The 24,473-nt window shown below is 52.1% G+C and overlaps 1 protein-coding gene across 1 annotated transcript; it reads right to left on the bottom strand.

Moving 5' to 3' along the window:
* Window positions 1-2,244: 2,244 nt before the first annotated feature.
* GDF6 (growth differentiation factor 6) lies at window positions 2,245-18,750 on the bottom strand. Its single transcript, XM_049633079.1, has 2 exons — window positions 18,327-18,750; window positions 2,245-3,481 (listed from the first exon to the last, which is right to left on the bottom strand). Exons 1-2 carry the CDS (start codon window positions 18,748-18,750, stop codon window positions 2,517-2,519), a joined length of 1,389 nt encoding a protein of 462 aa, XP_049489036.1. The 3' UTR covers window positions 2,245-2,516.
* Window positions 18,751-24,473: the final 5,723 nt, after the last annotated feature.

Genomic DNA, 24,473 nt, shown 5'->3' with positions numbered 1-24,473 from the left:
TACTGACATCTTGGTGGGCTTAAATAATTTACAGCCTTTTTCTCAACGTTAAAGAAGCCAAGAAATAATCCCAATTCTTATTTGGGGTCTTGAGATGCTGGAGTGCATTACAGGCTTTATCAACACTTTCTAAGAGTTGACGAGGATTTGGCTTTAATCTGGTAAATGAAAATTTCACGAAGAGTCATGGAAGAGTTATGAAGAAAAAGTGCAATGCTCTAAATGATGCACTTTCAAATAACCAGTGCCTTTCCAGACATTCAGTCCCATACTGGACCAAAATACCACTGACAACAGTTCCGTGAGAAAATGATTTTTCTAAATAGATCCATATAAACCAGGCTGAGTGATTAAGGGGGAAAATGAGTTTAATAATACAGTATTAGACTGCGTATCATCCAAGTAAAGTGTACTGTAAAAAATGTTTTGAATATAAAATTGACCTCCGGTAACTTTAGTGTTGTAAATACTTGTATTATAGTGAGGTAGACAGTTTAAAAAAACTCTCCATTAGACAGACTTAAAATTTTGTAATAATATTTAAGAAAATGATAACATTATGAAAGAATGAAATATCTGATTAATGCGTAACTTTGTACAACTCGAATATAAACTTTTAAAATATTAGAAACTATAACATTTGAGTGCATATAAGGTTTGTACATTAAGATGAATTGCATGCTGTCCATTTCCCCTTTGCACTTTCAGCCACCTTAAATAAACAAATATATACAGCCGTAACAGAACAACAGTGCATCCAAAGCAAATGTGCATTTTAAATTATTTCTCCTGGCCAAGTCTTTTTTTTTTTTTTTTTTTTTTTTACTTAGCATTTTATATTAGCATTTTTTAAAACTCATTCTCACCCTTTCTTGGACAGTTTGTAGTTCTCTGAACCAAACAAGCAACAGGTTTAGATCGAGAGAGAGCAAAACCACTTAGGAAAAAACAAAAACTTTTTTTTTTTTAATGGTTGGTACAAGTTCCCTTGTTTAAACCATTTCATGGTCAAAGCTAGGAAGGAAACTAATGCTGCAAAGGGCCTACATATGGGCAATGTTTGAAAATAATACTGGTGCAGGCTGGGGGAAAGTTCATGTTTCTGACAATCTGGGAATGGTATTGAAATTGTGTTGTGCTCTCTCCTGCTTCCTTTCGGAAGATGAATACCGCCCCTGCCTCCTCCCTCACTGTCCCTTCCCCATCTCCCACTCCAAGCTCAATGTAACACTTAGCTCTTTTCACAGTTTCTCATTACTAAGTTTTAAAAACATTGCCTAACTGGTAATTACAATCTGAAACAATTCTTTTGGGGGAGCCCTGGGCTATTGCTGGTTGGTAATCTTTCAGGAATGTTAGAGAGAGGGGAGAAAACATAGATTTTAAAGAAATCTACGGGCACAGGGACCTGTGTCCCCTTTCATCCTCTCTTCCCTGCTTCCGGCCTGCCCCCTTCTCCCCATCCTTCCTTGGGGCCCACGACCTCCCGTCCTGACTTCATCCTCTGCTTCTTGGCTCATTTCCCCTCCTCTGCACCTCTTACCTTAGTTACATAGCTTCCCGTCCCTACTCACTTTTTGTTTAACTGGAAAATCTCCTTCCCCTTAAAAGGGGATGTCTGAATTTTGGCAAATTCTGTTCAAAAAAATCAATTAGAAACAGACACCACAGAAGGGTTTTTCCTGGGTTACCTCCAGCCTGGCTAATACACCTCAGTGTCAGCCCCATCAGAGGCAGGCCTTGTGGTTTCTCATTATCCTTCAGGGGGTTCCATTTGGACTCATTCTTGTCATTCCATCCATACCAGTCCCCCTTTCCCCTACCAGAAAAAGCAACAGAAAGGACCTGAGCCCCCTTGAGTGAGATGCCGGTTGCCAGCTCCCTCTCCTGGGAGAGCCCAGGGCAGCCAGGTATAAAAGCAAGTTCTTCTAAAGCTAGGGCCGTTCCTGGCTTTCCTGTTCCCGGTGCCAATTCCTCTATTTGAACACTCTTCTGCTTGGGAGGTCACAAGGCATAGGCTAGGCCATGGCCAGAAAAAACAAACAAACAAACAAAAAACCCACCTTCTTTACACGGATAGAAAACAATCAAACCAAGATGTGGTCAAAGGTGATTCTTCCTCCCACACTGTTTTCTCTTCTTAAGCTACAAAATTTTCAATCCTTGGAGCGGTTGAGAAACAGGTATGCGTCTCCCCGCCCCCCACCTCCTATCAAAACCTGTGAGACACACAAGGAAATCCAAAGCCACAATAATAAAGAAAAAAAAAAAAAAAACTAAAGAAATCCTCCTTGGCTTGTTTTTCCAGGGTGGCCAGGCGAGGTGTGAAAATCCGTATCTCCCTCTGGGCTGGCAGGTGGAAGGTTCTGGGAAGGCTGCGCTCCCTCTTCTCCCACCGGGCTGCATGTCCAGGCTGTTCCCCCACCCTCTGCCTCCTCCAAGGCCAGCTCCAACTCCGCCTCTCTTTAGTCAAGCCTCCCCTGCGGTCAGGGGCCAAGGCAGCAGGAAAGGCGCCGCTACCTGCAGCCGCAGGACTCCACCACCATGTCCTCGTACTGCTTGTAGACCACGTTATTGCCGGCGTCGATGTACAGGATGCTGATGGGAGTCAATTTGGTGGGCACGCAGCAGCTGGGCGGGGTGGAGCCGGGATCCATGGAGTTCATCAACGTCTGGATGATGGCGTGGTTGGTGGGCTCCAGGTGCGAGCGCAGCGGGAAGTCGCACACGCCTTCGCAGTGGTAGGCCTCGTACTCCAAGGGCGCGATAATCCAGTCGTCCCAGCCCAGCTCCTTGAAGTTCACGTGCAGGGGCTTCTTGCTGCAGCGCAGCCTCGACTTCTTGCCATGCCGCTTGCCGTGGCGGCTGGCGAAGGCCGTGCGCCGCCGCCGGCGGCCGGGTGAGGGCAGCCAAGGCCCGGCGTCCGGGGCGCCCGACGGCGGCGGCCACGACCCCTCGGCGCCGGCGCCCGGGCCCGCGACCTCGGCCGAGCCCAGCTGCTCGCGCATCTCGGCGAACAGGTTCTTGCGCTGGGATCTGGTGAACACGACGAGCAGGGCGCGCTCCTGGGGAGGCCGCACCCTCCGGCCGAAGCCCAGACTCCGCAGGTCCGGGGGCGGTGGCTGCTGCTGAGGCCCCGGCGCGCGTGCCTCGGCCTCCCCAGCTCCCGGCTCGCCCCACGCGGCCCGCAGCTCCAAGCACAGCTGCTTCCAGGGCTGCTGGCGCAGGCCCTGCCACACGTCGAAGACTTCCCAGCCGGCCCGGGGCGCCCCCTGCGGGTCCAGGGTCCGCGCGTCCAGCAGCTGGGGCGACAGGCAGGGGAAGAGCTGCACGTGGAGCGGCCCGGCCGGCGGCCCCCAGGGCGCTGCGGGCGCCTGGCGAAAGAGCCGCAGCTCCGCGCCCACCAGCTCTTCTTTGTCTGAGAGCGTGGACACATCAAACAAATACTTCTGTCTCCGGAGAGGAGTGTGCGAGAGATCGTCTGCGAGATAAAAAATAATTACAGTCAGTTTCACTTAAGGGGGAGATCAGTCCGGTGCTCTGCGGCCGCCCCCGGGAGGAAAAGGGCGGGGAGCGGGGCAGGCCGGCTGGGAGTCCAGCTCGGCCAGCCCGGGGCCTGACCACCCGAGCTCCCCGCCTGGCCGGTGCGCAGCCAGAGGAGGGGGAGCATCGGGGCAGGCCCCCCTCCTCCTGTCAGCCGGGGGCTCCCAGGGCGGAAGTCGTTGGCTGCCGGAGAGGCGGCGGTGGCGGCGGCCTCCCCGGTTTCCCCTCCAAGGAGCCTGCGTAACCACTAATGTGCCCTTTGTGGTCGTGGACCTGGGCCGCGCTTCCCCTAGACCTCCTTTTGGCTGGCTGGCTCGTTCTCATCATTCACGTCTCGGTTCAAATGTCACCTCCTCCGTGAGGCCATCTTCGACCACCCTGATCTAAAGTAGCCTTTCTTGGTCACTATCACAGGACCTGGCTTATTATCTTCCCGGCACTTAGCATTATCTACAAACACTTGCTTATATTTGTCTCTTTAGTGGTCTTTCCCAGCAACATCCTGCCCCCTCCACTGACCCATAGGAGCTAGGACCATGTCATGTCCATCTTGCTCACCGCAGCCGGTGCAGCTGTGCCAGCTGGAGTACATGCTGGGCAATAAGTGAGAAACGTAGCTATTCGCATTCTGGGTGCCCATTATAATCATCTAGAGAAGTTAATAATTACCAGTGCCAGGGCTTGCTTTAACCAATTGCATGAATATCTGAGGGTAGAGCCTGGGTACTGGGTTTTTGTCAGGTTTGTTTGTTTGTTTGTTTGTTTTTAAGCTCCAAGACGATTTGAAGATGCAGCCCTAGTTTAGACCCACTGGTCTGGGGGGATGTTGCTGCCCATTAGACAGTTTTGCTGAAGCATTTAGGCCCAACACAAAGCTGACAGATTGAAGATCGACTATATGATCTGTTCCTTCCTTCCTTCCTTTCTTCCTTCCTTCCTTCTCCTTCCTTCCTTCCTTCCTTCCTTCCTTCCTTCCTTCCTTCTCCTTCCTTCCTTCCTTCCTTCCTTCCTTCCTTCCTTCCTTCCTTCCTTTCTTTCTCAAATTCACCTACCATTTTAACAACAAACAAAAGAGCAATGAAGCTTTCAGAAGTCTGCAGGGGGCAAAGGAACAAACACACACACCAGGCATCTATCCATTGAGAAGATCCCTCAGTCAAAGAGAAATACACCAGTAAGGAGAATACCTCAAACACACACACACACACACACACACACACACACACACACACACACACTCTCCCCTTCACCCACCCACCCAACTTGAAATCTTCTTGCTTTGCAACTCATCTTGAAGATTAAATTTTTGATTACAAATAAGAAAAAGAAATTTGGGGCACATGATGGCAGGGGCTGGGTGGCGGGAATAACAAGCTTTTAAAATCCAAGATGAATTCTTTGGGACCAAGGCACAACTTGACTTCTTTTTTGATGCATTTGTGCATGAAGCCAACCCCACTTCAATGTGCAAGGCGGAAAGCTAACCAGATTTTCCTGGGCTGCCTTCTCATAAAATATTTACAACCCAGCAAATACAAAAATCCCCAAAGCCCCCAGCTTTCCCCAGAAGCTAGTAAAGTTTGGTTCAATTTCAATAGTAAAAGCGTCACTGGGTCCTGGGTCCGACCCTCCCTGCCTATCCAGATGTAGCCCCAGGGCACTGGGTCTGGAGCCTCAGCCACACCCAGTCCCCACTCTAGGCTGACTGCATGGCTGGCTACCTCACTCTAACGCACAAGTCCTGACCTGAGATGGAGCTGTGGGAAGGGTTAGAGAGGTGAAGAGGGAAAAGCTGCTGGAGGCGGTTGATTTATGGAAGCCAAGACCTTCAAACCGGCCAGGGTCACATTAAAATCAGTGGGAACTCAGCACACTTTCTTCTCCTCCTTTAAAGAAACCTGTGTCTGACAACCCTCAGCCACCACCCAGATCTCTGGACCTATTGCCTTAGGCTTCACTTTCTTGCCTCTCATATTTCTCTCTCCCTAAACTAAGGGTGTGATGAGATGGACAAACAGAAGGCATTTGCTGCACCAGCTAAATATTGTGAGGGCTGATGTATTTTTCATCCTTACTTTATCCACAAACACAGACCAGTTCTGTAAGGTAGATATTCTTATTGTTCCCATTTTACAGGTGGGAAAACCAAGGTTTGGGGAAATTAAGTTAATTACCAAAGTCTGACAGCTAGTAAGTGGTGAAGTTGAGATCCAGACTTAGGTCTGTTTAATTCCAGAGTTGGAGCATTTAGCCCCTAAGCCCCATTGCCTCTCCATTGTAGTCCAGGTACTAGAGTTTAAAAGCAACCAGGAATGGCTGGGGTATAAGAGATGGGGGGATACAGTCCAAACTGTATTTTCAGGGCTTGCTAGGAATAAAACATGGACTCCTTAAGGAAATCATTTCCATCCCTGCTTACATAACTCTTGAGACAATTTGTCACTGGCTGGAGAGCATAGAAAGGTGCAAAGGGTAATGATTTATTTATATATCTCTCATGAAACATGGAGAAAGCAGCCTATTTTGTTTCTACTCTTTTTTTTTTTTAAGTGTGGGCTAATAATGGTTAGTCTGCACAGCTGAATTACTTTTCTCTAGTTCTCAAGAGGTGTCAGAACAGAGGAAAGCCTCTGTAGAGAGAGGGTTCTACTGATTGTGCAGCCTTGGGATTTCTGATGGTCTTTCTAGCAAGATCAGCCAGCTCTTAATCTTTCCAGGGCTCAGGGAAAGAGTGCAAATGGGGGCTTCAGTCTAACCTGCTCCTTTCTCTTTCCATCGCAGCTCCAACAGCCTCACCTGCACCAATGTGGACTCCCTTGCTCACAGGTGCAACAGGTGTAAGCTTCCAGGCATATATCTGGGGCAGATACACTCTTAGGAGGACAAACCTAATGAAGAAGTTGTCCAGGCGCTTGAAGGGGACTCTGGGCTAGTTGGGCAAGATCTCTATGGTTCAATGACCACAGTAGAATAGTAGCTCTCAAGGCCACTAAACCTGTAGAGGCCCCTTAAGTCTGCACCATCAGCACCACACAGCGTCAAGCTTCTTAGAAATGCAAATTCTCTCAAGTTCCAGAGGTTTCTTATGGAGCCTAGAAAATGCATCTTTCTGAAGCTCCCAGGCAATCCTAATTCTGCTGGTCTGGGATCTCACTGTAAGAGCCATGAATCTACATGAGCATGTCCCCTTGGCTCCTTAGATTCCCCACCATGTGGGGTGGGGCACCACTGGAGGTGAGGCAAAACAGGGTCCTCCAAAGCACAGGACCCAGGGCAGACTCTAAGGTCGTACTCACTAGAACCAAGTCACTATTCTTCCCAGCTCCTTTTTGCCCCCCACAGCCACCCCCACATTTTTGGTACTCTTTCAGCCACATGTATTCTCACTGGGTCTCCAGAACCTCTAACCCCTGAACAGAGGGTCCGAGAAGGTGGCTTCTCTGTGCAGCTCTCCTACAGACCACATTCCCCACCTGTCTGGACCTGCTCTGGGGCCATGCATCACAGAAATTGCCCAAAGGAGGCATCCAACCTGGGGAGTGCACACACCACCATCCCCTGTGACCCTGAAGACAATTTGACTGCTGACCTGGCATCAGAAAGCCTGGCCTTGCCGTCATGGCCACCTCTGGGTAGGAAGCCAGCCCTTCACACTCCCTTCCCACAAGCCTCCTCTCCCACCAAGTCCTGTATAAATGAGGGCTGATATCACCAATTGACCCTCTCTCCCATCCTCCTCACTAGAAACATGAACCTTCCCTTCTGTTTGTGGTACTTTCTTACATCCTGGGAGGGAATCCTAAGGTTTCCACCTTTAAATTGAAATCAATCAGTAATCATGGGAGCTTTTTATTTTGCTTTTAATTTGCACCGACCTGGTTTGTTACAGCTTGGCTCAGACTCCAGTTTACTCGGTGTTTGTTGAGTATTAGACGTACAGACCTTTCGAGTTACAGTTGCTGGATTTGTGCCTATCAACTTTCCCAGGTGGGTGGATGGAGGAAGGAGGGGGAGGAGAGAAGGAGAAGGGACAAACATCTGTATACTTGAAGAGAAGTCTTCATAAATAGGTCAGCCGTTTTTGAGTTAAGAGCAAGTTGGTAAAAGGCTGAGGACACCTCAAACATGTACATCTAGTGTGGAATTTGACAAACAATTTAAAAAGGAAACAGATGAAGGCACAAGAAAAAAACGAATCACTTGCAAGGTAGGGACTGCAATGCCCATTTTAAATTAGAAAACTGGCCTAGAACGGTAAAGTCATCAATGCGGGGTCGCAGTCTCAGTACGTGGCCGGAGAAAGCTAAGAAACAAACACCAGATGGGAAAGGAAAGGTTGCCCACAGCACCAAAGACCCGACACCCAAGAACCTGAGCCCCAGGAGGGCGGCCTCGTCGAGGGACTCCAGGCGGCAGGAAATGCGCCCCGAGGGTCCCCCAGGGCTACTCACGCTGGGGCCAGCTCCGCTGGGCCACCCAGTGGAGAGTTTCTGAAAACCCGCAGTTTCATTTGGTTTGGGGCGGAAAGCTCACACACTGCATTTTTTCCAAGACATTCCTGAGATAGGTACACAGCTTGAGGTCCCGCTTGAGAGTCCTTGCGGGGATTTTTTTGTCTCTCGCCCCTCACCCTTCCAGGGTGCCCCCGCGGCTCCAGCTCTCTAGGCTCCTCAGTGCGTGCCGGGCTCTCGTCCTTTGCATTTGAGGTGACCCTAGAGGGCCCCACTCGCCTCCACCCGACACCCCGCCACGCGTCCCACCCCACGTCCTCCAATGGTACAGATCCTGCGACTAGGCAGGGGCTCAGAAAGCCAAGATGATAGTGGACTTTCCCACCCCCACTTCCCTAGGTGGGGTAGGGGGGAGTAAGAAGGGGCGGGATAGTCACCCATCTTTACAACTAAAACTCCAGACGTCTTTGCAGCTAACCCTTTCCCCCAACCCCCTCATTTTTTGGCCAACAGCCCCACTGAACGCGTATGGGGCGCGCCTTTGTGGCAGGCCAGTGCTTGGGCTTTGATGGCCTCTGTCCCTGAATCCTCACCGCTGGCGGTGAGACCCCTTCGACTTTACACTCATTTATGGATGCAGAAACTGGGATTCTATGAGTTATCTTCACTTGCCCAATGCCTTGCCACTAGTAACGGACAGGATCTGAAGGTCTTAATTCTATCCGAGGCCCTCAGACCTGTGGCCACACCTCTTCCAGGGCACTGGTTGGGCGGTGGAGCAAAGAGGGAAGAAAGACGCGACGCAGATTCATCACCGATGCCATCAATTCAAGGCGAACTGGGTTCCCCAAGGATTTTTTTTTTTTTCCTTTACTAGAAGGAGGATCTCCAAGCAGGAATTTCACGGTTAGATTGGAAGTCACTTGCTGCCTAGTTACTCAGCTTCAGCACTGCCTGAGGTGCCAAAGTCGACAGGTTAGAAACACAGTCAGATGAATAGGGTGAGTAAAAATGAGCCACCAGCCCTCTCTCCTGGGGCGTGAAGGCCTCTGAGTAATTTGTGCTCCAACGATTACCCTCTCCTGGGACACAGTAATATCTTGAGCATCCTCCTGTATTCTTGTCCTGAGTCCTGCCTCTGTTGAGATTCGTTGCAAACTGCTGATCTCACGAAGCCTCCTCACTGAGGTGCAGATTCAAGAGGCCATCCACGCAATTCACCCTCCATAGGGTGCACTTGCTTGACCATCCAGAATAGAAATCATGATAGCAAACACTATCTATTGTGCATGATCTAAATCCTTATAACAACTCATTTAAGCCTCAAAAGTAACTATGAAAAAGAAAAGGATATCACGAGTATGCTCATGTTATGGACCAGAAAGCTTCACACGCAGATTGCTGAATGGTAACTTGCCCAAGATACTAAGAGGTAAACATGGCCATCTGGGTCCGAAATCTGTGCCACCACCCTGGACATCCTAGCCCTTGATCTCTGTGTCTGGTAGAAACTCTGAGAAGGCTCCTGCTCTTTCATGCAGCCCATGCCTGGGGGAAGAGCATCGGTCTCTAGTCTCTAAGAGTAAATCACTTCCTAAACAGCAGAACTGAAGGGATGTTAACAGTTGGACTTTTGAAAGAGAACTTACAGGGAAACAATTCTCTCATCTACAAAATGAGGATAACATCAACTCACAGAGTCACTGCGGGAGGGGTGGCAAATGAGAAGAGTAGGAAAGACATTTATCTGAAGACGCATGTGAATGTTAGTTACTACTGACAATGTGGAATTAGCACAAAAGTCTAGAGTCTAAGAGACATAGATTTGAATCCTGACCTGTAACTTAGCGGCTGGATGACCTTGGATACTCTAGGTCGTATAATGTCTCCCAGCCTCATAGGCCTCATCTTGTAAAATGGGAGAACCACCCCCCACCTTGCAGAGTCATTGTAAAAGTCAGAGTCAAGCAGCCAGGGCCAGCTGTACATGACACACAGAAGCACCCAATGAACACAGCCAAGATTACTGTAACCACCCAAATCAGGTAGGCAAAAGATGCACCTGCGCTCCTCTTGGCCTTCTTTGAGGAGATGCAGTCCAATTGTTTCCACAGGATTTCCAGAAGTGAGTGAAGGAGAGGTGCTGGGAGGAGGAGAGAAGCAAGGGCTTCCAGCTTCTATTCATCTGAGGTCCAGTGAGGGGCAAGGCCTATAGGGGTTGTGGCTTCACCCCCATCACACAGACCCTTTTCAGTGCTCCTGTCATTATGTCCCTCCACCACCAAGGTCTCTCTCACAACCTCCAGGTGGGCAACCAACCTCCAGCCAGAATCTCATCAAAGATAGGTCTCTCCTAGCAGGTTTCCTCCTCTGTGGGTTCAGGACCAGTGCTGGCCCATATGCCAATCCTGGCATTTGGTTCCTGGCTGGGCAGACCCAGCCCAGACAGGCCTGGGGGTTAGTAGCCTTCCCCACCCCTCACTTCCCACTTTGGAGCCCTTTTGTGGGGCATGATCTGTCCACAGAGGCAATCGGGGTGGGGATGAGGGTGATCTTCACAGGGCAAAGAGCCAGGCACATTTGGTGGGGAAGAGGCCCAGCCACTGAGTCACCTGAGAAGGCTCTATAGGTCGGTGTGTGTGTGTGTGTGTGTGTGTGTGTGTGTGTGTGTGTGATCACCACACAGTCAACCATCTAGCTTCTCTCTAGATCTCTTGGCTTCCCCAGTGTTTTCTCCAATAGCTGGCCCAGAATTTGTCAGCTTTTTTTCCTCCTTTCAAAGACCAGAGAGGCCTCAGGCGGGTCCTCCACGGAATCTTCAGAGGCTTTTCCAGCCTCTCTCCCAAGCCTGGCCGACTGGCACCCTCCTCCCTGCAAAGAGTCTGGGCCTTGTAAACCCCATACGATTCAGCAGGTCTGGTGGCCAGCGGGGATCCCACAGAGAAATCCCAGTGTTCGAGTACCACACTTGGGTCCAACGTGAGGAGGGGGAGGGAAGGCGAACCCTGAATGCCACCCGACTGAACTTTGAACTTCCAGCACACCCGGAGCCTCAGCACAGCCTTCAATGGCAGAAGGCGAGGTTCTGGCGGGAGAAGGCGGCCAGCCCTCCCCGGGAGCACTGGGCACTGCGCACCCCCAGCAGGACTCGGAAGGCAAAGAAGCTTCAAGGAGAATCCTTTCGTTTCTCTAAAATGAAATGGATTCATTTGTAAAGTGGTGTCCAAGGACTTAGTGCAAATGCTCTTGGCTACGAGTTCTTGAGAGGGGTTCAAGAGCCAGAAATTCAAAGCCTAGATCAAGAACACTTCACAGGCGTCTCTTTTCACTGCAGTCTCACCCTGGTCTCCCAAAATCTTAATTTGACATCACTGCAGATGAAATCCAGACGGAAACTTGGTACCATTCCCTCATGCTGTAGCTTTTGTCCCCAAGTTTCTGCGGAGTCCTGCCGTCCTCCGCAGGTCACTGCCCTTCCCTTGGAGTTGCGCACGCAGGGCCCGGACCGGGTTGATCTGCCAGGGGCCGCCCTCGCTGCCCTGTTGACCAGCAGGGTCTCTGGGAGCCCACTGGAGTGACACAGACCCAGGATTGGCCAGGAGGATGAATTGCCGACGTGAACCAGCCTTCCCGGTTGGAACATGATCGGGCCTTTTGATTAGAGAATTTTGAGATCAAAAGTAGAAGAAAAGGTTCCATTTTATTTGGTTTCTCCTCCCTGACCAGTTCTCAGGTTGCAGGTGTGGAGAGGGGTTCCAACCGGCGTGTTGTGCGGACAGGATAGGACCTTCGGCGTCCAGGGGTCCTGCGTAGGAGAAACCTCAATGGTGTGTCTTCTTTAAAGGGTTGGGATCGTGGAAACTCTGCTCCAATGAGTTTACCTTGAGCTGACTTCCAAAATAACGTCGCACCAAAATGAGATTCGCTGTGGCAGCTATGGACCATAGGCCAACATCATTCAATTTCCCTCCCCACGGGGCGTAGGAGCAACAGTTCTGTGAAGTGGAATGAGGGCTGGACCATCTTGCAAAGCCAGATTTGCAAAGCGGGCGCAAGGATTCTCTTTGGTTCTCACGTTATTTAGGGAGAGTACGGGGTAGGGGGCCGTATAAACCACCCGGGATCCCAAAACCAACCCTCCGCGCAGCTTCTGCCCCCACTTTCCGCTCGGCTCACTCAGCTCCACAGGCGTCCGCCTGGGCCACAGGCCCGCCCCTCTCCTCTCCAGCACGCCCACTACCCGGTCCCTAAGCCGAGCTCCGCCCCCAGACACCCCGGCCACTGGCTGCGCCGCGCGCGCTTCTCCGGGAACGCTGGCCAGCGCGGCCCGCCGCCCGCCGCCAGTCCCTCCTAGCTCCCGCAGCTTCTCACCCCACGCCGACCCAACCCTCTGCCCCCAGCAGCGCTAGTGGACGGTCCTGGAAGGCAGGGAACAGCAACCCTGGAACTCGTTAGGCCTACGAGGCCCGATTTCGTTCCTGTAAACAGAGGGCACCACTTAACTGCCATTGAGCTTAAAGCCAGGGCTTTGAAGGGAGACGGGGGTAGTGTGGGGTGCTTGATGCCCCCAGCCACGAAATGACGCGGAGAGCCACAGTCCCGCTTGCCATACGTCGCGGCCTCCGCTGGGATACTGTCCCCGGATCTAGACAGCATCCTTCGACCAGGGTTATTCTGTACCAGAGGACTTATTGAATTAGTGCCCTTCACTTCCCTTAAAAGCCCCCCAGGGGTTATTGTTGATTTGCTCTGCGTCGTTTAAAGTACGCAGCAGTCCCGGCAGAAAGCAAACGTTTTCGTTCTGCCCTCTCTCTTTTTCCCGCCCCTCCGTCCCGTTCTCTTCTCCTTCTCCCTACACCGCCCCAGAAAGACGACACCAATTGCTAGGAGGTGTGCCGCCAGAACCCAGAGAACTGAGACTGGGAGAAAAAACCGGTTGCGTTAGGACCTCCATCTATGCAACGCCCGCGTTCCCCGCGGGTCCGGGCGACGCGCAAGCGCTCGGGTCGCAAGGGGGGAGGTTTCGTGTCTTCTTTCAGCTTGCGGAAGGGATTCTCAAGGCCTGTCGTGGGCTGTGGCTTAGGTAACTTGTTTTTTGGTTTTTGTTTTTGTTTTTGTTTTTTTTTTTGTTTGGTTGGTTGGTTTTCTTTTAGCGTGGAGGAAAGGCAAGGATGTTTGGGCACGTTTTTCGATCCCCTCCCCCACCAGCAACTCTATCGCGCAAACTCGAAGAGCCCAAGAGCCTCCCGCGCCGGGGAAAACGTTCAGTGTCCCTGTCAAATTAGCCTCCCCTGCAGAGGAAGCTCGCCCAGAATTCTGGCCACACTTGCACTCTCGCTGCAGAAGACACTAGGTGTTCTTAGCTTCCTTGCTAAGGCGGCCCTTGTAAGAGTCTTCAAAGGCCTTAGGGCCTTAGGGAAGGGGGTGACAGTAACTGATATTTAACAGCAAGCCAATGGCTTAGGTGTTTGTGGTTTGTGGCCTTGAAAATGTTTTAATCCTTCCCGCCAGAAGAGAAGAACAAACTTCTGCTTTAAAGCTTCCTTCCCTCACCCTCGGCCTTTTCCCAGGACCTTCCAGTCCACCGGCCTGGTAGAAGATCATGAACCTGGACAGCAAAGCAAACCCCACGCGGACGCTCACTCGGGCGCGCCCTCACGCGCACACTCTGAACGCTCAGCAATCCTTTTCCAAGGCTGTTCCCTCTTTCCGGGGAAATAAAGCCTAGATTGGAACCTTCTGCCGGCTTCCTCACTTGGCCGTCTGGTCTGCATTAGTGTTTTTATAAGGGACTCAAACAAATCGAATACAAGGTCACCAAATAATTAACAGTTGTGAATTCCCTCCGTCCCCATTAAAATACTTCCCTGCTTATATTTCATTTTCCGTTTGCCAACGACAACAGGGTCGGGGCAAAAGCGCTGCTGCGTTGATTACGCCACTCTGCGGCCCAGATCCACCCAGAAACTCGCTGTTTTGCATAAACATGCTGTGCCGGACAAACTTCAATCGCGAGGGAACTCTGCAGCTCTGAGAATGTCCTCCTCGCGGCCCGGCTATCCCCACAATTGTCCTGCCCTGCCCTCTGATAATGGAGACCCACAAGGTAAACCAAGAAGGCAACAGTCAACGGCAGACTTTCCAGCGATTCATTTCTAGGGTGTCAAGTTCCTCAAGGATGTTCCGATCTCATTTTTGGTTTTTAATCTGTCCCCTACCGCTGCCTTTCTGAGAAGGCTATTGTAACAACCACCACCACCACCACCAGGGAAAAAAAAATTTTTTTAAAGAGTCTTATTTCCAAATCATCTGGAAACCAAACTTACAGCAGTATTCCTAGACTCATTTTGGTTTCTTCCAAAACCAAGGGGGAAGTTTTTTCCCCCCTTGTTTATGTGGCACTTCTAACTACAAAGCTGAGAGTTCCAGATTTGTTTCTCTCTTTCTCTCATCCTCTATCTCTCAGCCATGTTGAGTTCATAAAAGTTCTAATTGTCTCCCTTTCCCAGGCCCCAGGACTCCAGTACTAGTGGCCTTTGAATGGTTATATCATTCAAGTGCTAATTGCAATTTCTCTGTATCCAAACTGATCTATTCTGATCTTACGACTGCACCAGCACAAACGTGCAGTTTCCATCTTTGTGGATCCAAAGTCATTGCAAGAATTTGTAAACATCAGGGATAATGTGGTTTGTGCCTTTACAGAGACTACAAAGCACAGCACAGATTCAGACCATCAAATCCAAAGATCTGCTCCAACTCCAAACTGGTTCTTAGAAATCATAGAATATTAGACCGGGTGGCAAATCTGCCCCCCTCCCTTTTTTTGTTCCCGCTTCCTGCCACCATCCTTTAGAAACTTTCTCACCCCTTATCCTATCCATATAGTGTCATCGTTAAGTACGCAAGATCTAGAATTGGATGTGTGCTTCACCCCTCACTCTGTGTGACCTTAAGCAACTTGCTTAACCTCTCTGTCTTCCTTAATTCACCTGTAAAACACTGTTTATAGCACTTTCCCCAGGGATCGTTGTTAGAATTAGATGAAATAATTCAGGTAATAGATTTTAGCACAGTACTTGGTATACAGTAAATGCTCAATATATGTTGGCTATTATTATCACCCCTAGATGCTGGAAGAGCAAACCGAAAGGAAGGACCTTTTTTTTAAAGTTGCAATCAGGTCTCCTCATTAGGTGTGTGTATGGGGTGGGGAGAAGGTGGCAAGGGTGAGGTAACAGAGAACGTGCTATCTTTATAGGCCCAAAGCGCTCTTCATTCACTTCCGAACGAATTTATCCCTACTCGCCCACTCTTAATCGCAAGCTTGAGGGGTGACTTTTGAGGTTCCGGGGTTCCCGGGTGAGGAAGGCTTTTTACAAATACTGTAGGTAAGTAAGGAGTTCCTGCCTCCCGGACCGGCTTCAGGACTCCTTGCATTTTCTTTGCTCCTCCCCCTGAGGGACCCTGCAGCTCCAAGCCAAGCCTGCCGCATTCGACGGCGATTTAAACATCCCCGAGGCAAGGCGCCAAGTTAGCGCGGCGGGCCCAGCTCTCGGCTGGCCGCTGCTCTCTCCTACTTGCCCTGCCATCCACGGGTTGGGGGAGGGGATGTAGCAGGGTTTGGCGCGGTTCAGAGTCCCCACGTGAGAGGGGCGGAAGTCCTCGCCAGGAGCCGGGGATGCGCGGCTGGCGGGTCCCTTCCATCACGGGAGACTAGACACCGTTTGATGTGTTATGACATGAACCCTCAATTAGATCGCTGAGTTGAAACACTCCAATCAGGGGCCCGATGCTAAGCAAGCCCCGGAAGGTCCAGCCCGAGGTCACCGCCGGTGACACATCAAATCAAAATCAGTGAGAGGGAAAGTGAGGCTTTCCCTTTATCAAGCTGGCGCTGTAGCCCGCAACGCAACCCCTCCTCTGCGCGCCCCCTCCGGCCTCGAGCTCCGCACGCCTTCGCCCCCGAGCGGCGTGCGACGAGTCGCACAGCCTTCCCAGTCAACTAACTGCCTTTCTCCGCGTTTTCTGGGAACCTGAGAGAGTGGAGGAGACCGCGCCTTCGAAGCTGAGGTCCAAGTGGTCACTCCGCGTCTCCTCCGGCTGGGGACCGCGTTCCAGAGTTGAAGCCGACGTCTGGGTCTTGGTCCCGCTAGCCTGGAGACCTGGCTGGGGAACAGAGGCCCCCAGGCCTGGGCGCGCAGCCAGTCCCTTTCCCTACCTCCGGCGCCCGGGGCGCCCAGTGCGGTGCCCGGGGGGAGACTGCAGCGCCAGCAGTGGAGAAGGGAGGCCGCGTCGGCGCGGGAGCTGAACCCTCCAGAGACCTCCCACTCCTGCCTGCACGCCACAGGCTTCGGTAGACACCTCCCGACAGCCTGCAGGGTCCCTTGGTCCCGGGCCAAACTCGGAGGGCGCAGCTTACGAGTTAGGGGTGCCTGCTTGGGGGAGGGGCGGAGACTCTTGCCACTTCCTTTGGGGAAAAGAAAACAGGCGCCCAGCCTCCCGCCAGCCTGGGCCTCCGGGATTTCTTCCCCTGGGAAAAGGCCTCTTAAGCAATTTTCTCTGAGCTTCTTTAGTGTCCCCACCAGAGAAGTGTAGGGTAGTCTTTGACTAGGGTAGCAGAGAAGGCGGACGGTAAACAGGATTTAGAGGGAGGGAGACAACAGACGCAGGGAGAAGACCGGGTGGGGGGAGGGGGCGAGCTGCGCTGCCGGCACCGAGGTTGGGGATCCAGTTGCAGCGCTACGAAGAAGCCACGTGTCTCTGCAAAGGTGACTTTAGTAGCCCTAAAATCACCATAAAATAGCCGGCGTTAATTTGCTGCCTGGACCTTTCAGCAGCTCATGAACCTCGCTGACCTCGGCTGCAGCAGCGAATCCAGCGTGGGCAGGAACCCTGGTCTGCAAGGAAGGTGGCTGCAAGGGTGGAGGCTGGGGTCTGAAGCCCGGGAAGAGCCCGGGGCTCGGGGGCCGTTAGCCTCCTCCGAAAAGGTCCGAGGACCTGCGTGTATTCAAGGCAGGCCGAGCGGAGCAGCCCTGTCCGCCTGAACCCTGGCGCTCGCGGGTTCCTGAGCGACCCCACTTTCACTGACCTGTAAGTAGGAGGAGGGGAACCGGTCAAAGCCGCGGAGCTAAGTCTGGGCAGGATGGTGGAATGGATAGCTGCCCCCAAATCTCGCTCTCTTTTACCTCCTCCTCCCTTTCTTCTCGACTCCTTCCTCCCCTTTCCCTTTTCTTTCCCTTTTCTCCCCTCCTTTCCTGCCTCCTTCCACATTATTGTCTCTTTAGTTGCTGAGTTCCTGGTGCCTGTGGATCCCTCCTCAGTTTCTGGGGGCCATGGGGAGAGCGGGGTTCTCTTGAAGGCACTCACCACGTGGGCCATCCCGGGTGGCAAGGAGCTGGTGCACGAGTTTCCGCAGGCACCCACTCATGCACCCACGCCCTCGGAGGGGACCACGAATAGGGCCCCTGGGAGAAGCTCAAAGAGAGGAGCGATGCCTGGCCGGGAAAGGTGGATGAACACATCCATGCACCCATATGGATTAAGTACCAACAAACCCCAAACTTAGTTGTCCTGCCCCTGCCCCGCCCTGCCAGTTGCTCGCGGCTGCCTTAGCAGAAACGACCAAGTTGACGCCTCGGAGCCGCAGAGAGCACGCTGCAGGAGGAAAAACGCCCGAGGGCGCGGGGCTCCCTCCAGGCTGTTAATACCCCCCACATCCAGCGCTGGGGTGAGCTGAGAACCCTTGCTGCGGCTGGGTCGGGGCAATGCCAGACGCCGCTCAAGGACTCGCTCCTCCGACCGCGGGACTTGCTTCTGCCGGCTTTTCCCGGAGCGAACGGGAGCTCGGGGCTTTACAACTGCTCACTCGTGCCCCAGGGCCCTCCCGGTCGGCCACCGCAGCTCAGGCCTTGTACCGCGCACCACGCACACCCCGAGACCCCGTGGCAAGGGTGCCGTCAGTCCCCGCCGCGTCCCCTCTCCAGACCCAGTGATTTGCCTGCCACCTCCCGTCCTCCACGCTTCCTCCACCAGCCACCAGACGAGCGGCCACCACGCTGCTTTCTGCAAAAGACAAGAGAAAGAAAGACGAGAGAGAAGGAAGGAAGGGAAAGAAGGAAGCGAGGAAGGGAGGGTTGAAAACTGGAGTCAAATCTGCAGCTGCAGTCACAAACTTATTCGGGCTTGAGAAAAACAATTTAAGAAAAGAAAGGGGGAGGCGTCCAGAGCGGAATGGTAATTCACAAACGCAGCCTCCTGCCGGAGCCGAAGCAGCGCCCTGGCTGCGGAGTTCCAGGGAGAGAGGAGTGGGGCGTCTTCTTTGCCACTTACCTAGTCCCCTGTCTACAAAGCTAGTGATCGTATTAGCCGACTTGGAAGACTGGAAAAAGCTGGCGTTGATGCCCAGCTTCTCGGCGATGGAGTAAGTCCTGTAGATTGACAGCATGTACTCGTGGGGCACCACGCGTGGGCCCCTGCCGGGGGGCTCCTGCGCTTCGGGCTGCTGCGGCGGCCGCCGCCGGGGCTCATCCTGTGGCCGCGGTTGTGGCTCGTGGCGCTGCTGGGGCTCCCCGGCCGTGGCACTGTCTCGTGGCGCCCGCGGTATCTTCCCTTCCTTGCGGCTTCGCATTCCCTTGGCGGAGCCCAGCTCCGCGGACGACGAGGAGGATGAGATGGAAGCCTGCTGGAAACCGGGCAAATCCCACAGGAAACTGATGAGGAAGACGGCCGACAGCAGGACTCTAGGGGTATCCATGGCGAGCGAGTGGCAGCGTCTCCCAGAGAGGCGGCGGCGCAGGGCGTGAGGGGCACGGAGCGGCTGGACAGCGGCCGGGGCCCGGCTCCTCGCGCGGACTCAGAGTGCAAGGAGCCGGGTCCCAGCCACACAAACCCCGGCCCTGCCACGCCCCCTCCCGCCCCTCGTCGGGAGGGGAGGGGTGGGGGGAGGAGGGGAGCCGAGGGTGGGAGGAGAGGCCGGTGGTGTGGCCAGGAGGTGTGGGGGAGAGGGGCCGCGGTGTGCTGGTGTGGCTGGGAGACGCAGCGCCCCCGCGGGACGCGCGCGGGGTTGCCGGGCGGCGTGCGCAGAGCGGGCCGGGAGCGCTGGGCCAGGGAAGGCGGGCGCGGTCGCCCGGCGGCGAGGAGGCCAGGAGCATCCGCAGCGCCAGAGTCCCCCTAGCACCGTCGGAAGCTCGCCCCCGCCCCCTCACCTCCCCTGCAGCGCAGCGCGGGCGCTAAGTCCTCTCCCGCTGCCTCCACTGTTCGGGGAGCAAGCGGCCCCGGAGGAGGGAAGCGGCGGCGGCGCCCCCCAGAGACTGCTCCCGGCAGGCGCGTCTGCAGCGGACTGCGCTCTGGCTCTGGCTGGTGATACCTTCCTTCCTCGGCCCCGACCTCCAGGCCGGCCGTTCGTCGCCTTCAGGGGCCCGCCCGGGGCCAGCGAAGCCTCACCGGGCTCCAGGCGCAGGGCCCAACCCCGAACAGCCCCATTCTCTCGGTGGGGTACCGCTCTCCACAAAGACAGGGCGTCTGTTCCCGACCCTCGAGGTCAAGCAAAGGCCACGAGTCTTTAGAGTCCGGATGGATGCTGAAAGCTGCCGCGCTCTACTGCAGGCCCCAGCCTCTCTTCTCGAAGTCCCCAGACTCTTCTGGCGCTGGCTTTAGCCGCTTCTTTTCTCCTCCGTCTCTTCCCGGGGTCCTCTTTCCTCGCGCGGCCTGGTCCCCCGCTCCACTGCATCCCCATTTTCCCACTCGTCTTTCCCTCCCGCCTTCAATACTTTCTCCTTCCCTAAGTTCCTTCTGCATTCCAATCCTTCTTTCCCCAGCCTGCTTTTCTTCTCACACTGCCCTCCCATCTCTGCCTTCCCACCCTCTCCCTCCGCGGCCTCCCCCTCCTCTTTCAGCGGACCCCTCCCTTTGCAGCTCTTCCCCAATCTGTTTCTCTTCAGCCCAGCCTCGCCCCATCACGAGTTTCCTTTATCTGTCCCCAGATTCCCCGTGCGTGTCTTCCCCGCCCACTGCCTCGCTCATTCCTGGGCCTGAACGCTGGAAGTCAAGGCGGAGGACTGCTTCTCTCCCACAGTGCTCTGTGCCCTGGAATGCTATGGTCCTAGAATCTCCTTGTGCATTTTTTGGGTGTTCAGCCACCAACCATAACACGCTCTCCTTTAGTCATCCCAACAGCTCTGTGCAGTTGGCCTCACCATTTTCACTTTCACAGATTTAAAAAAATGAGACAGGGGATAAATGACTTTTCCAAGGACACTCAGACAAGAGGACATGCAGCCAGGGAGAGAACCGAGGGCACAGACCCCAAATCCAGTGTTCCCATTCCAACATAGAAGAATGCATCGCGGACCCTAAACCTCTATCGCATTTGTGCCTTTTTCTTCTTTATGGTTTTATTTGATCTCAGATGATTTCCTCCCACACTTGTTTTGTATGTGTGTGTTGCCAGTCTTCTATTCCCCTTCCTCTCACTTTTGCTTCTCCCTGCCTTTTTCTGTCCCTGCAGAGGTCCACTGGCTTGACTGCAGGGGGAAGTTGCTCTTCCCCTCTCCCTTCATGTCTTAACTTCCTCAAGGTTTGGGCTCTGGTTTGGCTTCTTCGGCACTGGCCTCCCCCAGATAATAGCAAACACCTAAGAGAACTTGTGAACTGGCAGGATTGTAAGCCCTTTACACATATTATTTTATTTAATCTTCAAAATAGTCTTATAAGTGCTGTATTATCCCTATTTTACAGGTAGGGAAACTGAGACCTCAGGTCACACAGCTCCAGGATCTGTGCTGGCTGTTCTCCTCCTCATCTCCTCCACAGATGCCCCTGTGGCCCTATAGCAATCCCATGTACATCCCCTAGTTTTAACTTTGTGATTGGCAGGTTCTGACCTTTAGACTCAAGGGATGCTTTACCATGACCTTCTTTCCTGTCTGTGCATTAAAATTGTTTACTATTTACTAAATTAGGAACATAAAAGGGAATGACACTGAATGGGGAAAAGTTGTTTCTCAGATTTTTAGCTGCTCCAACAAATCACCAAATTAAAATGTTTTTACCTTTATGAGTTCCCTTCCATTCCTTCTTTACTTTTTTGTGCACATCATTTCCATATTACTGCAATCCAGGGGTAGATGCCGTGCTGTATCCCGCCCTTGTCACTTAACATTATGCCCAAAGCACATCTGCTGGTCCTTCTTTTCATTCTTTTGTTTGCTTTTTGTATTAAGGCCAAGCCCATTTCCCCCCACATCTCTCCCCTGTGCCCTCCTGCCCCTCTCTGCAGGTCTTCACCCCCTTTCTCCAGGCCTGCACATGCCACCTCTGCAAAACCACAGACTCAAAAGTCACTTCTCACCTGCAGAAGCAGCATTTCCCCCCTTCGGCCTACCTGTCACCCCTGGGATGCACGCCGTCTCTCCTGGCCTGGCCCTGCTTCTGGCTCTGTACATCCGTCTCCTGAGTGTCATCCAGAAGAGGCTTCCTCCTTGTGGTCTCTCTCCATCCTTTCCCTCGGGGAAATGAACACTTGTGGTTTGTGTTATCAGTGTTTTAATTTCTATCAGTATGGAGTCTGGTTAATGATGATTCATGGTTTCAGACCCTCCATCCAATAAGAATGCTTCCTGCCTGTAACTGCAACCCAGCGTGTTCTCTCTTCATTTTGCTCACAGCAATCATTATCAGCTACAAGTTATCGGTAAACAGGAAACAAAGTAATGAGCCTATTTGCTGTGGCTTGGGATCTCTCAGCACACTAGATAGAGTCATGTGTTAGTGTAAATGACACTGAGACAGGGACCACAAAGGATGTGGTCTGTCTTCCCAGCTCTAAGATTCCCCCGGCAGGGGGGCGGTGGGGAGGGGAATACTACTCTCCTACATAACTACCCACTTCTGGTCTATGCAAGGAAAGTGTAGGCTGCCCTTTGCCTGATGGGCTGCAGCTCTGACTTACAGGTGAGCAAATAAACTCGGGGGCTGGGCCCAAGGTCGAACGCTGGTCAGTAGTCTAGTCAGGCCTGGGAGGCAAGTCATTGTGACTCCTAATCCAAGGCTTCCCATATATTAAAAAACATCTCATATTTCAAATATCGTGGCAATGATCCCCAGTCATGTATAAAGTCTTATCTCTTCCTCCCTCATGGATACGTTTCAAATAGGAATTCACCCCAATGTTAGTAAGGCCATGCCAAGGCCTTTGCTGTGCATGTGTGTGTGTGTGTGTGGGTGTGTGTGTGTGTGGTAAAAATATACAGAGAAAAAACTACAAGTGAACATATGCTTTTAGATCTTCTCACAACATTTTGAGAATTTGAAATAGTAGATAGGAGTTAAGTTTCAGTCCAGTCTTCAATTCTCTCATATTTCCTCGGTGGTTTCATCTATGAAGAACATAAAAAAGGGGTAAGAGTTTCTTGAGCTGAACTGAGGTCTGGCGTAGGCACCTTTAGCAGTTTCCTGGGGCATTCTTTTCCACGGTTAGATTTTCCCCCACGTAGAAGGAAATAGGGACAACGTGCAGTATGGTATGTCCTGCCCCCCTGTGGACAGCGAGGGAGTTATCTTTGGAGCACCCAAACCATGCTGACACAGAATGTTGATAGGAGCTTGCCAAGATCAGCGAGGGATAGGGACATCTATGAACATGATTTTAAGAAATTAGAGAGTCATTTGACTCTCGAATGTGTGTAGCATTTGACAACAAAGTCTCCATAGGTGAGAGATATGCCTGCCCAGAAATATTGGACCAAAAACAAGTAGAAATGGCCTGTTACTATCTGAAATCTGAGCTGCCATTGTCTCTAAATTATAATTTCATATTTACCCAAGGAGAAAGATGCTCTTAAATAAAGGAGTTTGTATCTTTTATTATGTCATTTTTAATTGAAATGTCACTTGGAAAGCAACTTTAGTAAGAGTAACTGAAGAGGGGCGCCTGGGTGGTTCAGTCCATTAAGTGTCCTACACTTGGTTTCGGCTCAGATCATGATCTCACGGATCGTGAGTTCAAACCCTGCCTCGGGCCCAGTGCTGATGGAGCAGAACCTGCTTAGGATTCTCTCTCTCCATCTCTCTCTGCCTCTCCGCTGCTCGCTCGCTCGCTTGCTCTCTCTCTCTCTCAAAATAAATAAATAGAATTTTTTTAAGTAACTGCAGAGATTTGAATTTTAATGTGGGCCCCACCCACAGGTGAGGTAACCATTCTTTAAAGGTTCTGGAGTTAAAATACAAATGTTATTGAGTAGAGTCCCCATTCGTATTTTATGACCAGCGTTATACTATTCTGCATAAATTGATAAACTGGTCATCTGATAAGATTAGTTGTGACCTATGTGGACCAAGAGAAATGAGATTCAAGATTGGTAGATTTGGGTTAAAAGAAAGCAAATGACAGAAAGGGTCCAATAAGTGGGTTTAAAGTTCTGACGAGAGGGGCGCCTGTGTGGCTCAGTCGGTTGAGCGTCCGACTTCGGCTCAGGTCATGAACTCACAGCTCATGAGTTCCAGCCCCACATTGGGCTCTGTGCTGACTGCTCAGAGCCTGGAGCCTGCTTCGGATACTGTGTCTCCCTCTCTCTCTGACCCTCCCCGCTCATGCTCTGTCTCTTTCTCTGTCTCTCAAAAATAAATAAACATTAAAAAAAATTTTTTTTTAAAGTGCTGAGGAGGAAGCCAGCCAGGTGAGGCTCACATCAACCATACTCACTCCAACCTGAGCAGCCCCGCTCTTATGTTTTTGACGTTTTCAGAAAATTTCACCTGCAGAAAAGTTCCTTCCAAAAGGAAAAAAAGAAGCCATTGGCTTAGAGTCATGAATGAACAACGTTCCTTAAAGAGTGAAAAATGTAGCAGCAGGAAAAAGGTGACGATTCTCGGCAGAGGGTGGGACGAAAGCAAACCTAACCAAACGCTATGGGAAAAAGACCTTGGAGGAAAGGGTACACGTAAGATACAACTTCTTCTTCACACCTCAGACTGGGAGGTACCAGCTCTGACAGCCTCCTGTTGTGTTGGGACTGATGATTCTGGTTCTTCTGTCGTTTCCTCTGCTTGTTGGCTTGGCACTCCCATTCTTTCCCAGAATGAATCACAGACAAGTTAGATGAAACGGAATGAAGCGTCGTGCCTGCTGGTATCCTACTCACAACCTCTCTGGCCTCGGTTTCCCCACTCCATCGGCTGACTCAGATGTGGCCAGTCCCACGCCTGCCTCCAGTATGACAGCACTGAGATTGGCAGGGCACATGAGCTTCAGTTCTGAATGTCGCGAGAAGCACAAAGACCCACTGGAGTGTCACATCAGCCACTCACTGCTCTCCTTTGCTTGGTTGCACCGCGTGGCACAGAGATGTCCAACCATGTTGTAGTTTGCCAATACCAATAGTTCTCAAAGGGTGGTCCCTGGACCAGGGACATCACATCAACATCACCGGGAAGCTTTTTAGGAATGCACATTCCTGGGCCTTACCTCAGATCTACTGA

Source organism: Panthera uncia, chromosome F2, assembly GCF_023721935.1.
Source record: "Panthera uncia isolate 11264 chromosome F2, Puncia_PCG_1.0, whole genome shotgun sequence".
Classification (NCBI taxonomy): domain Eukaryota; kingdom Metazoa; phylum Chordata; class Mammalia; order Carnivora; family Felidae; genus Panthera; species Panthera uncia.
Note: the sequence above shows the minus strand (reverse complement) of the source record. Positions and strands in the feature narration are given on the sequence as shown.